We start from the raw sequence: 13,617 nt of genomic DNA, 5'->3' as shown, positions 1-13,617 counted from the left end.
AAGGAATGTTGGTGGAATAACCAGGACACCACCCTGCTCTTGTCTAAAACCATTTTATGGTTTTCAATGCCAATATGAAGTACCAGAAGAGGGAATGTGACCTTGGTTCAATATTTAACTGAAGGATCCCTTTGCAATATTTTTCACTTGCTCAGGATTAGAGATTCAGCGTAGATCAGCTGCTCAATTCTGGAATGGTGTTTGAATCAACGAACTCTGACTCACAGCACAATGTTGAGACTGTAGAGAGTTAAGAACATGAAGTAGGAGCAGGATTAGACCATACAGTCCTGCTCCACCATTCGATAAGATATTAAGGCTGATGATCAGCCTTAATTCCACTTTTCCACTACCCAGATCCCTTTATTCCAAGGGGCTAAAAGTCTGTCTATTTTTGCCTTAAATAAATTCAACAATGGGGGATCTTCAAATTTCTGGACAACTCCCAAAGATTCACAGCCCTTCAAGTTAAGAAATTTCTCCATACCTATGTTCTAAATCATCATCCCCTTAACCTGAAACTCTGCTCATGTTCTAAATTCTTCAACCTGAGAAAACAACCTCTCAATGTTAACCTATCAAGTCCTTTCAGAAACTTATATGTTTCAATGTCACCTCTCAACCTTCCAAGCTCCAGAGAGTAGATACCCAATTTACTCAGCCTCTAATTTATTTTTAGTGTTAAGTCGCGAGTTTCGGCGGTTTTTTTTTAAATTAGTTAGAAACCGGAAGTCGTCACTAGGACGCTTACCGGTAGTTGTAGTTTTTTTTTTCTCGTGCCCCTAACACTATAAATTAGTGCAGAGAGGATTCCCGATTCTCTACACTGGTAGAGAATCCCACCCTTCCACCTCCTCTAACCTAATTATAAGTGTGAGGGAAGTTTTTTTTTTATATTTTTTTTATATTTTTACTTTTCTGCTGGTAATTGATTCAGGGATGGCAGTTCAGGCTGTAAGCTGCATCTCCTGTGGGATGTATGTAGTGAGGGACTCCCACAGTGTTTCAGGTGATTTTACTTGTGGGAAGTGTGTTAGATTGCAGTTTCTGGAGGAGCGTGTAAAGGAGCTGGAAGGGGAATTAGAGGAGCTCCGTATAATTCGGGAAGTGGAGGCGGACATAGAAAGGAGTTATAAGGAGATAGTCACTCCTAGGAATAAGTCTTGGGTCACTGCCAGGAAGAGGGGCAAAAAGCAGTTGGGGGGACAATCCCCTGGGGCTGTTCCCCTCCAAAATAGGTTCTCGGTCCTGGAGGCTACAGTTGAGGAGAAATCAACTGGGGATAGCCAAAGGGAGCAGGTCTCTGGGGGTGAGCCTATTGGCAAGCCTCAGGTGGTTAGGGGTAAGAGATTGGGCCTCGTGATTGGGGACTCCACAGTTATGGGGACGGATAGGAGAGTTGGAGGTAAGGGTAGGGACTCTGGGCTGGTGTGTTGCCTACCAGGGGCTGGGGTCCAGGATGTATCGGACAGAGTATTCAGGACTCTTAGGGGAGAGGGAGATCAACCCCAAGTTATAGTTCATGTGGGGACACATGACATAGGGAGATTAAGGGAAGGGGATATTAAGCAAAGATTTATGGAGTTGGGGTGGAAACTAAAGGCGAAGTCAGAAAGAGTAGTTATATCTGGACTCTTGCCTGTGCCACGGGATAGTTTAGAGAGGAATAGGGAGAGGGAAAGTTTGAACTCGTGGCTGAGGGGATGGTGCAGGAGGGAGGGGTTCAGGTACTTGAGCAATTGGGGCTCATTCTGGGGAAGGTGGGACCTCTATAAGAGGGATGGTCTACACCTGAACCAGAGGGGAATCAATATCCTGGGGGGTAAATTTGCAAAAGCGATGCAGGAAGGTTTAAACTGATTCGGAGGGGGGGAGGGATAGTGAGGAAAGGGGGTGAAAGTGAGGGGGGCATAGTTGGGGAATGCAAGGCACGGCATAGTGGGGGTGGGGCGGAGCAGGGTTTGAAATGCGTGTACTTTAATGCGAGGAGTATTCGCAATAAAGTGGATGAACTTGCAGCGTGGATCAGTACCTGGGACTTTGATGTTGTGGCCATTTCTGAGACATGGATAGAGCAGGGTCAGGAATGGATGTTGCAGGTTCCGGGGTACAAATGCTTTAGTCGGAGTAGAGAAGAAGGTAGAAGGGGGGGTGGGGTAGCATTGCTAGTCAAGGACTGTATCACAGTGTCGGAGAGAAAGTTTGATGAGGACTTGTCAGTTGAGGTAGTATGGGCGGAGATTAGAAATAGGAGAGGAGAGGTCACCCTGTTGGGAGTCTTTTATAGACCTCCTAAAAGTTCTAGAGAGGTTGAGGAAAGGATTGCGGAGACAATCCTGGTTAGGAGTGAAAGTAATAGGGTAATTGTTATGGGGGACTTTAACTTTACGAATATTGATTGGAGTTGCTATAGTTCTAGCTCGCTAGAGGGGTCAGTGTTTGTACAAAGCGTGCAGGAAGGTTTTTTGTCTCAGTATGTAGACAGGCCAACTAGAGGTGAGGCTATATTGGATTTGGTGCTGGGAAATGAGCCAGACCAGGTGCTAGACTTGGAAGTTGGTGTGCATTTTGGTGATAGTGACCACAATTCGGTTACGTTCACCTTAGTGATGGGAAGAGATAGGCATGAACCTCGGGTCAGCAATTTTAGCTGGGGTAAGGGCGATTATGAGGCTATCAGGAGTGAATTAGGAAGCATGGATTGGATTAGGGGATTACAGGGACTGGGAACGTCTGAAATGTGGAGTTTTTTCAAGGAGCAGCTACTGCGAGTCCTTGATAGGTATGTCCCTGTCAGGCATGGTGGATTTGGTAGATCTAGGGAACCGTGGTGCACTAAAAGAGTTGAGTCGATGGTTAAAAAGAAAAAGGAGGCTTATGTTCGGATGAGATTGGAGGGCTCAGATAGTGCACTAGAAAGCTTTAGATTGGCTAGGAGGGAGTTGAAGAGTGAGTTGAGAAGGGCTAAAAGAGGACATGAGAAGACTTTGGCTGATAGGATTAAGGAGAATCCTAAGGCGTTCTATAAGTATGTCAAGAACAGAAGGTTGGTCAGGGCAAGATTAGGGCCAGTTACAGACAGCAGGGGGAAGTTGTGTGTGGAACCGGAGGAGATTGGAGAAGTATTGAACCAATATTTCTCTTCGGTGTTCACGCAGGGGGACATGAATATAGCTGAGGAGGACATTGGGTTGCAGGGGTGTAAAATAGACAGTATTACGGTTGATAAAGAGGATGTGCTGGAAATTCTTGAGGGGCTGAAAATAGATAAGTCCCCTGGTCCGGATGGGATCTACCCTAGGATTCTCTGGGAGGCTAGAGAGGTGATTGCAGAGCCTCTGGCTCAGATCTTCAGGTCGTCATTGGTCTCTGGTGTAGTCCCGGAGGATTGGAGGATAGCGAATGTTGTCCCATTGTTTAAGAAGGGGAACAGAGACTTTGCCGGGAATTATAGACCGGTGAGTCTTACTTCTGTTGTGGGCAAGGTTTTAGAAAAAATTATTAGGGATAGGATTTATAGTTATTTGGAGTGTAATGAATTGATTAGAAATAGTCAGCATGGTTTTGTAGCAGGTAGGTCGTGCCTTACTAACCTTACTGAGTTTTTTGAGAAGGTGACCAAAGAGGTGGATGGGGGTAAGGCAGTTGACGTGGTATACATGGATTTTAGTAAGGCGTTCGATAAGGTTCACCATGGTAGGCTTCTGCAGAAAATGCAGATGTATGGGATTGTGGGTAATCTAGGAAGTTGGATCAGGAATTGGCTATCAGATAGGAGACAGAGGGTGGTGGTGGATGGTAAATATTCATCATGGAGTGCAGTTACGAGTGGTGTGCCTCAGGGATCTGTTTTGGGGCCACTGTTGTTTGTAATTTTTATTAATGATCTGGATGAGGGTATAGTTGGGTGGATTAGTAAATTTGCTGATGACACCAAAGTTGGAGGTGTGGTAGATTGTGAGGAAGGGTGTCATAGTCTGCAGGGAGACCTAGATAGGTTGCAGAGCTGGGCCGAGAGGTGGCGGATGGAATTTAATGCGGAGAAGTGTGAGGTAATTCACTTTGGTAGGAGCAACAGATGTGTCGAGTATAGGGCTAACGGGAGGACTTTGAATAGTGTGGATGAACAGAGGGATCTAGGTGTGTGTGTACATAGATCCCTGAAAGTTGGGAATCAAGTAGATAAGGTTGTCAAGAAGGCGTACGGTGTCTTGGCGTTTATTGGTAGGGGGATTGAATTTAGGAGTCGCAGTGTAATGTTGCAACTGTACACTACTCTAGTGCGGCCGCACTTGGAGTACTGTGTGCAGTTCTGGTCCCCGCATTACAAGAAGGATGTGGAGGCGTTGGAGAGGGTGCAGAGGAGGTTTACTAGGATGTTGCCTGGTATGGTGGGGAGGTCCTATGAGGAGAGACTGAGGGATCTAGGGTTGTTTTCGTTGGAAAGAAGGCGGCTAAGAGGGGATCTTATTGAAACATATAAGATGATTAGAGGTTTAGATAGGGTGGATAGTGATAGCCTTTTTCCTCGGATGGAGAAAGCTAGCACGAGGGGGCATGGCTTTAAATTAAGGGGGGGTAGCTACAGGACGGATGTCAGGGGTAGGTTCTTTACCCAGCGGGTGGTGAGGGATTGGAATGCCCTGCCTGCTGCAGTTGTAAATGCGTCTAGTTTGGGGGCGTTTAAGAGATCTCTGGATAGGTTTATGGACGAAAAGGGATTGGTATAGGCTAGTGGGTCATTGTTTTTGTAACTGGTCGGCGCAACATCGTGGGCCGAAGGGCCTGTTCTGCGCTGTAATGTTCTATGTTCTATGTTCTATGTTCTTATGATAGGTCAATTCTCTCATCCTAAGAATCAATCTGGTAAACCTTGACTGCACAGCTTCCAATGCGAGTGTATTCTTCCTCAGTTATGAAGATCAAAACTGCACATACTCCAAGTGTAGTCTTGCCAAAGCCCTGTAAAATTGTACCAAGGCTTTTTATTGTTGTAGTCTGACCCCTTTACAAAAGATCAACATCTACCTTCCTAATTGCTTGCTATGTCTGAATATTAACTTTCTGTGCTCCTTGTACTTGCACACTTAAGTTCCTCTAATCATTAGCATTTGCAAGTTTCACATCTTTTCAAAAACATTCCCCTTTTCCACTCTTACCAAAGTGAATGACCTAATCATTTCCCACATTCTACCCCCTCTGCCATTGTGTTGTCCACACACTTAACCTGTCCACAGCTCTTTGCAGCCTGTTTGTGTCCTCTGCATAGCTACATTCCAGCTAGTTTTGTATCAGCAGCAAACTAGTGACTCTTGTCTCTCTGTAAATAAACGTGACCTAGCACTGACCCTTACAGCACTCCACTTGTCACAGCCTGTCAATTTAAAAATGCCGTTTATTCCGATGCTCTGGTTCCTGTCCAGTAACCAGTTCGCTATCCATGCAAATATACAACTCCAAATGCATCAGTACCTAACCTGTGTATTTACTTTTTCAATGGAACTATCAAGTACCTTTAGGAAATCAAAGTATACTGTATGTACTAGTTCCCATTTGCCCACCCTGCTAGTTACATCCACAAAAAAAACCTCTAAATTTGGCAAACAGTACTTCCCTCTCATATAATCATAAGGCTATGAGACGTAGAAACAAAAGTAGGCCTTTTGCCCATCATGTCTGCTCAGCCATTCAATGAGTTCATGACTGATCTAATGTGAAAATCCTCATCTTCACTTTCCCACCTTATCCCCATAACCCTCGATTCCCTTATTGATTAAAAATCAGGTTAAAGTCCAACAGGTTTATTTGGTAACATAAGCTTTTGGACTGCTCCTCCTTCACCAGGTGAGTGAAGAGTTGGGTTCACAAGCAGGGCATACATAGGCAGAGACTCAGTTTACAAGATAATCGTTGGAATGTGAGACCTTAACAGGTAATCAGGTCTTTACAGGTGCAGACAATGCTACTGGAGAGAAGGTTAAGCACAGGTTAAAGAGATGCAAATAGTCTTAAGCCAGGACAGTTAGTGAGATTTTGCAAGCCCAGGCAAGTGGCAAACGTAGTAAGAAGTCTCACAACACCAGGTTAAAGTCCAACAGGTTTATTTGATAGTAAACACACAAGCTTTTGGAAACGCTGTTCCTTCGTCAGGTGTGTGAATGTGACAGTCTGGGGGTGACAGACTGTAACTCCCCACGACTTGCCTGGGTTTGCAAAATTTCACTAACAGTCCTGGCTTGAGACTATTCACACCTCTTTAACCTGTGCTTCACCCTCTCTCCACTAGCAATTGTCTGCCCTGTAAAGACCTGATTACCTGTTAAGACTTGTATTCCAACCATTATCTTGTAAATTGGATCTGTGCCTATATATGCTCTGTTTGTAAACTCAACTCTTTACTCACCTGATGAAGGAGCAGTACTCCGAAAGTTTGTGCTACAAATAAACCTGTTGGACTTTAACCTGGTGTTATGAGATTTCTTACTGTACCAACCCAGTCCGACGCTGGCATCTCCACATCATGATTAAAAATTTGTCTATCTTAGCCTTGAAAATACTTAACGACCCAGCCTTTATAGCTCTCTGCAGTAAAGAATTGTACAGATTCACCACACAAAAGAAATTCCCCCAAATGTCTTAAATTTAAGAAGGGTGCCAGGCAAAAGGCGGGGAATTATAGGCCGGTTAGTTTAACGTCTGTGGTAGGTAAAATGTTAGAATCCGTCATTAAGGAGGAAATTGCGAGGCATCTTGAAGGGAATTGCTTGATAGGGCAGACGCAACACGGTTTCATTAAAGGGAAGTCGTGTCTGACAAGTTTACTGGAGTTCTATGAGGATGTGTCTAGGGCAGTGGATAGAGGAGAGCTGGTGGATGTGGTCTTTCTGGATTTTCAGAAGGCGTTTGACAAGGTACCTCACAAGAGGCTATTGCAGAAGGTCAGGGGACATGGAGTTGGGGGTAGAGTGTTAGCGTGGATAGAGGATTGGTTGTCAAATAGGAGGCAGAGAGTGGGGGTCAATGGGTGCTATTTGGATTGGCGGTTGGTGACTAGTGGGGTGCCCCAGGGGTCGGTGCTGGGGCCTCAGCTATTTACCATTTATATAGATGATCTGGAGGAGGGAACCGAGTGCAGGGTGTCGAAATTTGCTGATGACACCAAGATTGGGGGAAAGGCAAATTGTGCGGAGGGTGTGGAGAGTCTGCAGAAGGATCTAGATAGGCTGGGCGAATGGGCCAGGAAATGGCAAATGGAATTTAATGTTGGCAAGTGTGAGGTGGTCCACTTTGGTAGGAAGAATGGTAGGAAGGACTATTACTTACGTGGCGAAAAACTGCAGCAGGCGACGGTGCAGAGGGACCTCGGGGTCCTTGTGCATGAGTCGCAAAAACCCAGCTTGCAGGTGCAGCAGGTGGTCAGGAAGGCGAATGGGATGCTGGCCTTCATAGCGAGGGGGATTGAATATAAAAGTAGGGAGGTCTTGCTGCAGCTGTATAGGGCATTGGTGAGGCCGCAGCTGGAGTACTGTGTGCAGTTTTGGGCGCCGCACCTGCGCAAGGATATTTTGGCCCTGGAGGGAGTGCAGAGGAGGTTTACTAGGCTGATACCGGAGTTGAGGGGATGGGGCTATGAGGAGAGGCTGAATAAACTAGGCTTGTACTCGTTAGAGTTTAGAAGAATGAGGGGAGATCTCATTGAGACGTATAAGGTGATGAATGGGATGGATAGGATAGAGGTGGAGAGACTCTTCCCGCTCAAAAAAGACAGTAGGACTAGGGGGCACAGCCTCAAGATAAAGGGGAGGCGGTTTAGAACGGAGTTGAGGAGGAACTTCTTCACTCAAAGGGTGGTGAATCTCTGGAATTCTCTGCCCGTTGAAGTGGTGGAGGCTGCCTCGCTAAATATTTTTAAGAAGCGGGTTGATGGGTTCTTGATAAGAGAGGGGATTAAGGGTTATGGGGAGAGGGCGGGAAAGTGGAACTGAGCCACGACAGATCAGCCATGATCTTATTGAATGGTGGGGCAGGCTCGAAGGGCTAGATGGCCTACTCCTGCTCCTATTTCTTATGTTCTTATGTTCTAAATGGGCAACCCCATACTCTAAGATTATGCCTTCTAGTCCTAACTCTCCTACAAAGGGAAACAACCTCCAGCATTTACCCTGTTAAGTCCCTGAGAATCCTATATGTCTCAATAAGGTCACCTCTCATTCTTCTTCTAAGCTACAATGGGTACAGGCCCAAGCAAATTAACCTCTTCGCATAAGAAAATCCCTCCAAACTGGGATTAATCCAGAGAATCTTCAGTGTATCTTTCCTTAGATAAGGCAACCAAAACTGTTCACGGTCTTCCAGGTGTGGTCTAACTAGTGCTTTGTGTTGTTTTAACAAGACTTCCCTATTTTTATATTCCATTCCCTTTGAAATAAAGGTCAACTTTTCTTTCACCTTCCCCATTATCGGCTGATCTTGCATGCTAGCTTTTTGTGATTTATGCACGAGAACCCACAAATTCCTTTGTGCTGCAGTTTTCTGCAGTCTTTCTTCATTTAAGTACTCAGCTTCTTTATTCTTAAGGTTCATGATATCATTACCTAAATAGCTTTCTTCTAACGAATCACAGAATCCTGCAGTGCAGAAGGCTGCCATTCGGCCCATCGAGTCTGCATAACTTCACATTTTCTGATATTACATTCCATCTGGCCATTTACCTAACCTGTCCGTATCCCTTTGAAGGCCCTTATGTCAATATCACTTGCCTTCCCACCTATTTTTGTGTCATCTGCAAACTTGGCAACAGTACATCATTTTCCTTGTTCAAGTTATTAATATTATAAATAATTGCGGCCACAACACTGATCCCTGTGGCACTCCACTAGTTGCAGGTTACCGTATTGAAAATACCCTTCTTATTTCAACTCTGTCTTCTCTCAGTTAGCTAATCCTCTATCCATGCTGAAATATAATTTCTTGCAGTCGCACATATCCCATCTTGTACTAACAAAGCTACCCCATCTTTTCCTTCCTCCTGTTCTTACAAAAAGTCACATATGCCTGAATATTTAGTTCCCAGTTTTGATTTTCTTGTAACCACGTCCCTGTAATGACTGTATCATATCTATTAACCCATGAACTTCAATTTGTGCCATTAATTCATTTATTTTATGCCAAATTCTACGTGCATTTAAGTAAATAGCCATTAATGTTGTCTCGTAGCCTTTTATTCGCTTTTTGACTCTATTTGTTGCTTTTTTTAACATTTATAAACTCTGTCCCTTCCTATCATATTCAGGATATCATTACCTAAATAGCTTTCTTGTAATGAATCACAGAGTCAGAGAATCCTGCAGTGCAGGAGGCCATTTGACCCATCGAGTCTGCACTGACCACAATCCCACCCTGGCCCGAATGCCATAACCCCATGCATTTACCCTTGCTAGGTCCCCTGACGCTAAGGGGCAATTCAGCATGGCCAATCTACCTAACCCACCCATCTTTGGACTGTGGGAGGAAACCTGAGCACCTGGAAGGAACACAAACAGATGGGGGAAAATGTGCAAAGTCCACACAGGCAATGACCTAAGCTGGTAACCCCGGTGCTGAGGTAGCAGTGATAACCACTGTGCCACCGGGCTGCCATATCCTTTTGCTTATCCCCTTTCTAGAACCATCCCTCCCTTCTATTTAGTTTAAAACCCTCTCTACTTCCCTAATTATGCAGTTTGCAAGAACATAGGTCGCGGCATGGTTCATATCAAGGCCATCCCATTGGTACAGCTGCCAGTTTGGATGCCATACCCCACAAACCAGAACCCATTTGTCCCACATCTGTCTTTGAACCACATTTCATCTCTCTAACTTTATGTATCCTATGTTAATTTGCAAGCAGCTCAGGTAATAATCTAGAGCTTAAAACCTTGGAGATTCTATTTAACTTAGTGCCTAGCTCTTCAACTCTCTATGCAGAACCTCATTCATCAGTCTACCTATGTTGTTGTTATCTACATGGTTTACAGCAATGGGATTCTCCCCTTCCTACATAAGAACAAAAGAACTAGGAGCAGGAGTAGGCCATCTGACCCCTCGAGCCTGCTCTGCCATTCAATAAGATCATGGCTGATCTTTCTGAGGTATCAGCTCCACTTACCCGCCCTCTCACCATAACCCTTAATTTCTTTACTGTTCAAAAATTTATCTAACCTTGCCTTAAAAACATTCAATGAAGTAGCCTCAACTGGTTCACTGGGGGGGGAATTTCGCAGATTCACAACCCTTTGTGTGAAGATGTTCCTCCTCAACTGAGTCCTGCTTCCTCTTATTTTGAGGCTATGCCCTTAGTTCTAGTTTCACCCGCCAATGGAAACAACTTCCCTGCTTCTATCTTATCTAGTCCATTCATAATCTTACATATTTCAGTAAGATCTCCCCTCATGCTTCTGAATTCCAACTAGTATAGCCTCAGTCTACTCAGTCTCTCCTCATAAGCCAACCCTCAACTCCGGAATCTACCTAGTGAATCTCTTCTGCACCCCCTCTAGTGCCAGTATATCCTTTCTCGAGTAAGACGACCAAAACTGTATACAGCTTCCTACTCCAAGTTCCTCTCCTGTCCAGAACAGAAGCCCTGAACCTTGGCTTTCACAACGGGTCATCTGGACTTGAAGCGTCAACTCTTTTCTCTCCTTACAGATGCTGCCAGATATGTTGAGATTTTCCAGCATTTTCTCTTTTGGTTCTTCAACCCTGGCATCAAACAAGCAACACAGTTATCTGGACTCTTTTCTACAGAAAACAGGGAGTCTCAATCCCCCTCAATATACTATCCCCTACTACCACTACTTTCTTATGTGCTTACCCCCATTTGAATGACTTCCTATACCACAATGCCCTGGTCAGTTAGCTCACCCACCCTGCAGCTCCCATTCTCATCCAAATAAGTTGAAAGGACCTAAAACCTGTTGGACAACTGCAGAAGCTGACACTTCTGACACAAAGCCCAATCCATCATGCAAACCAGTCTCCCTTCCACTGACTCTGTTTACACTTCCCACTGCCTCGAAAAAGCAGCCAGCATAATCAAGGACCCCATGCAAGCCGGACATACTCTCTTCCACATTCTTCTAGCGGGCAAAATGTACAAAAGCGTACCAACTGACTCAAGAACAGCTAATTCCCTGCTGCCATCAGACTTTTGGATGGACCCATCTCACACTAAGTTGATCTTTCTCTACACCCTAACTATGACTGTTACACAACATTATACACCCTCTCCTTTCCTTCTCTATTTATGGCATGCTTTGACTGTGTCATGCATAAGAAACAATACTTTTCATTGTTTTCTAATATGTGACAATAATAAATCAAATAAGTATTAGTACATAATAATGTTCACTCTGCACAAAGATAGCAATAGTATTTCAAAACATTTGTCACTGTCCAAATATATTTGACAAGTCCAAAAAATTGTGCTAACACTGCTTTAAAATAGACTTTCAATAGCAGAATATTGATAAATTAACTCTGCATTTTAATATTTATGAATAACTTTCATACAGCTATATAACTCTCACACAATGAATAATGCCACTATACCTTTCCTCCAATTAAAGGCAGAACGTGCATTTTTCCAGACTGGCTGTCTTTCACAGATGAAACTATTAAACAAGTACCACACAGGATGACTTGACGCTTGGTCCACTTATGAAGCTGTATCTTCCCTTTCCGAACATTGAAGAATCCACACAACTGGATCCGCTCCAAGTGGTCAATACTATAAGGTTTCCCTAGAAGATAAAGAAAGCAATTAATCATTAGAAAGGGGGAGAGGAAATCAGTGACTATTTACTATGGCAAAAGGTATCAACATAATTCAGCTCTTTTTGAATATATGTGTGTATAGGACAAGATTAGGTTCAGTTATGAAACCTCACAACTAAACAGCCTGCCAATAAAATGAACTACTGGAAAGTGCAACAAATGAATTCTGGAGACGTAGAAAGAAGGGAGTCATTTTCTTGGTACCTTCAATTTTTGATTGTATAATTAGCATCTGGCAACATTTTAATTCTGATTCCAAGAGACTGTCTTCTCCTAGTTGGCTCCCCGTGCTAAATTTGGGTCACTTATTCAAATCAACATTTTTGCTTAAATGCTGGAGATACATAACTCTGTCAGTGACAGAGAGAAAAATCAGGTTCATTTTTCAATGCATGAATGATCTGCATAAAACATTACTTCGATTTTTCTCAATATAGATAGACCCACATAGTTCTAATTCTTTTTACTTTTGTTTCAGATTTCTAATATGGAACACGTGTGATAGACCAAACGATCTTCTCCTGTGTTGTAATTTCTGTGGTTGTGTATGGGAATGAAATTTAGCAGTGCAAATGTCAAGCATGTCTGACAATTGCAGATCTCACAGAACCTGAAGAAAAACAGCTATTAACAGACTTGTTTCAACTGGCACATCAGCCATTACAATTTAAACTATACTCAGACTGCGTGCTGTCTGATATAGCAGACCTGCATCAATTAAAGCTGTCTGTTCCCACATAGTAGCCTTTCACATTGATCTGTGCTCCTAAAACAGTTAGAACTTTTGACTGGATTTATTTCTTCCAGTTTTTGGATGCAGACTGAAAGCATTCCCTTGATATTCAGTGGTATATCCATCACTAAATATCTCACCACCAACAACCTGGACATAACAGTGGTCAGAATCTCAACTGGACCTGCCACATAAACGCTAAAATGACAAGAGCAGGTCAGAACCTGGGTGGTATACAGCACGTGGCTCATCTCCTGACTCCCCAAAGCTGCTTTGTCATCCAACAGATACAAGTTATATACGAGATTAAATACGCTCTGCTTATGTGGATGAGTACAGCAGCATCATTGAAAATTGCTGAAACCAGGGCAAAGCATTCTACTTGCTCATACCCTATCTACCAGCTTAAACATCCACCCATTCTACCACCAGGGAACTCTGGCTGCATACAATCTGTATACTATCTACAGGATGCACTGCGACAAGCTGCAAAAGCTAATCAACAGCACACCAATACAGGAATACTCAATATCCCTACTGCAAACCATGTCATCAGTTATGGGAATTGACAATGTTAATATTTTTGAAGAATAAATGAATAGTGCAAAATTTCATAGTTTGCACATACAATTGAAAGTAGCAAAGCCTTAAATAAGGAAACCGAACAGTTTTCAGTCATTTCAGCTTTTTTTGAAGTGTCGTTTTCAACTCAAAATGTTATAAGTTTCTCTTTCCATAAATGCTACCAGACCAACTGAGAATTTCCAGCATCTTCTGTTTTTATTTCAATTTGTATGCTACTTTGTGAACTGGGCAACAATTTGGCATGGATATACTGATTTATTTCAGTTGACAATTTAATTTTATATTTTTGCCTTTTAATATACAGGCAAGTCAGAGAAGATGTTGGAAGTTCCAGAATCCTCCTCAGATACGAAGTCTCGGTCTTTAAATCAAAACAGCATTAGCCTTCTGAACTCTCCATTCAAAATCGCTCTCTCCAGTAACACAAGCTATTTCAACCCGTAGAAATAACTGCCAACTCCAAAATATTTTCGCACCCACTC

The 13,617-nt window shown here is 43.4% G+C and overlaps 1 protein-coding gene across 1 annotated transcript in view; it reads right to left on the bottom strand.

The window, feature by feature from the left end:
* The window catches only part of phlpp1 (PH domain and leucine rich repeat protein phosphatase 1), a 175,515-nt gene that overhangs the window by 51,728 nt on the left and 110,170 nt on the right, over positions 1-13,617 (bottom strand). Inside the window, exon 2 of the mRNA XM_080201708.1 lies at positions 11,593-11,783. Within this exon, the coding sequence (XP_080057834.1) occupies positions 11,593-11,783 (191 nt within the window). The remainder of the gene's footprint in view (positions 1-11,592; positions 11,784-13,617) is intronic.

Source organism: Carcharhinus amblyrhynchos, chromosome 2, assembly GCF_965287045.1.
Source record: "Carcharhinus amblyrhynchos chromosome 2, sCarAmb.v2.hapA, whole genome shotgun sequence".
Classification (NCBI taxonomy): Eukaryota; Metazoa; Chordata; class Chondrichthyes; order Carcharhiniformes; family Carcharhinidae; genus Carcharhinus; species Carcharhinus amblyrhynchos.
This window is presented reverse-complemented; position numbering and strand designations above follow the sequence as displayed.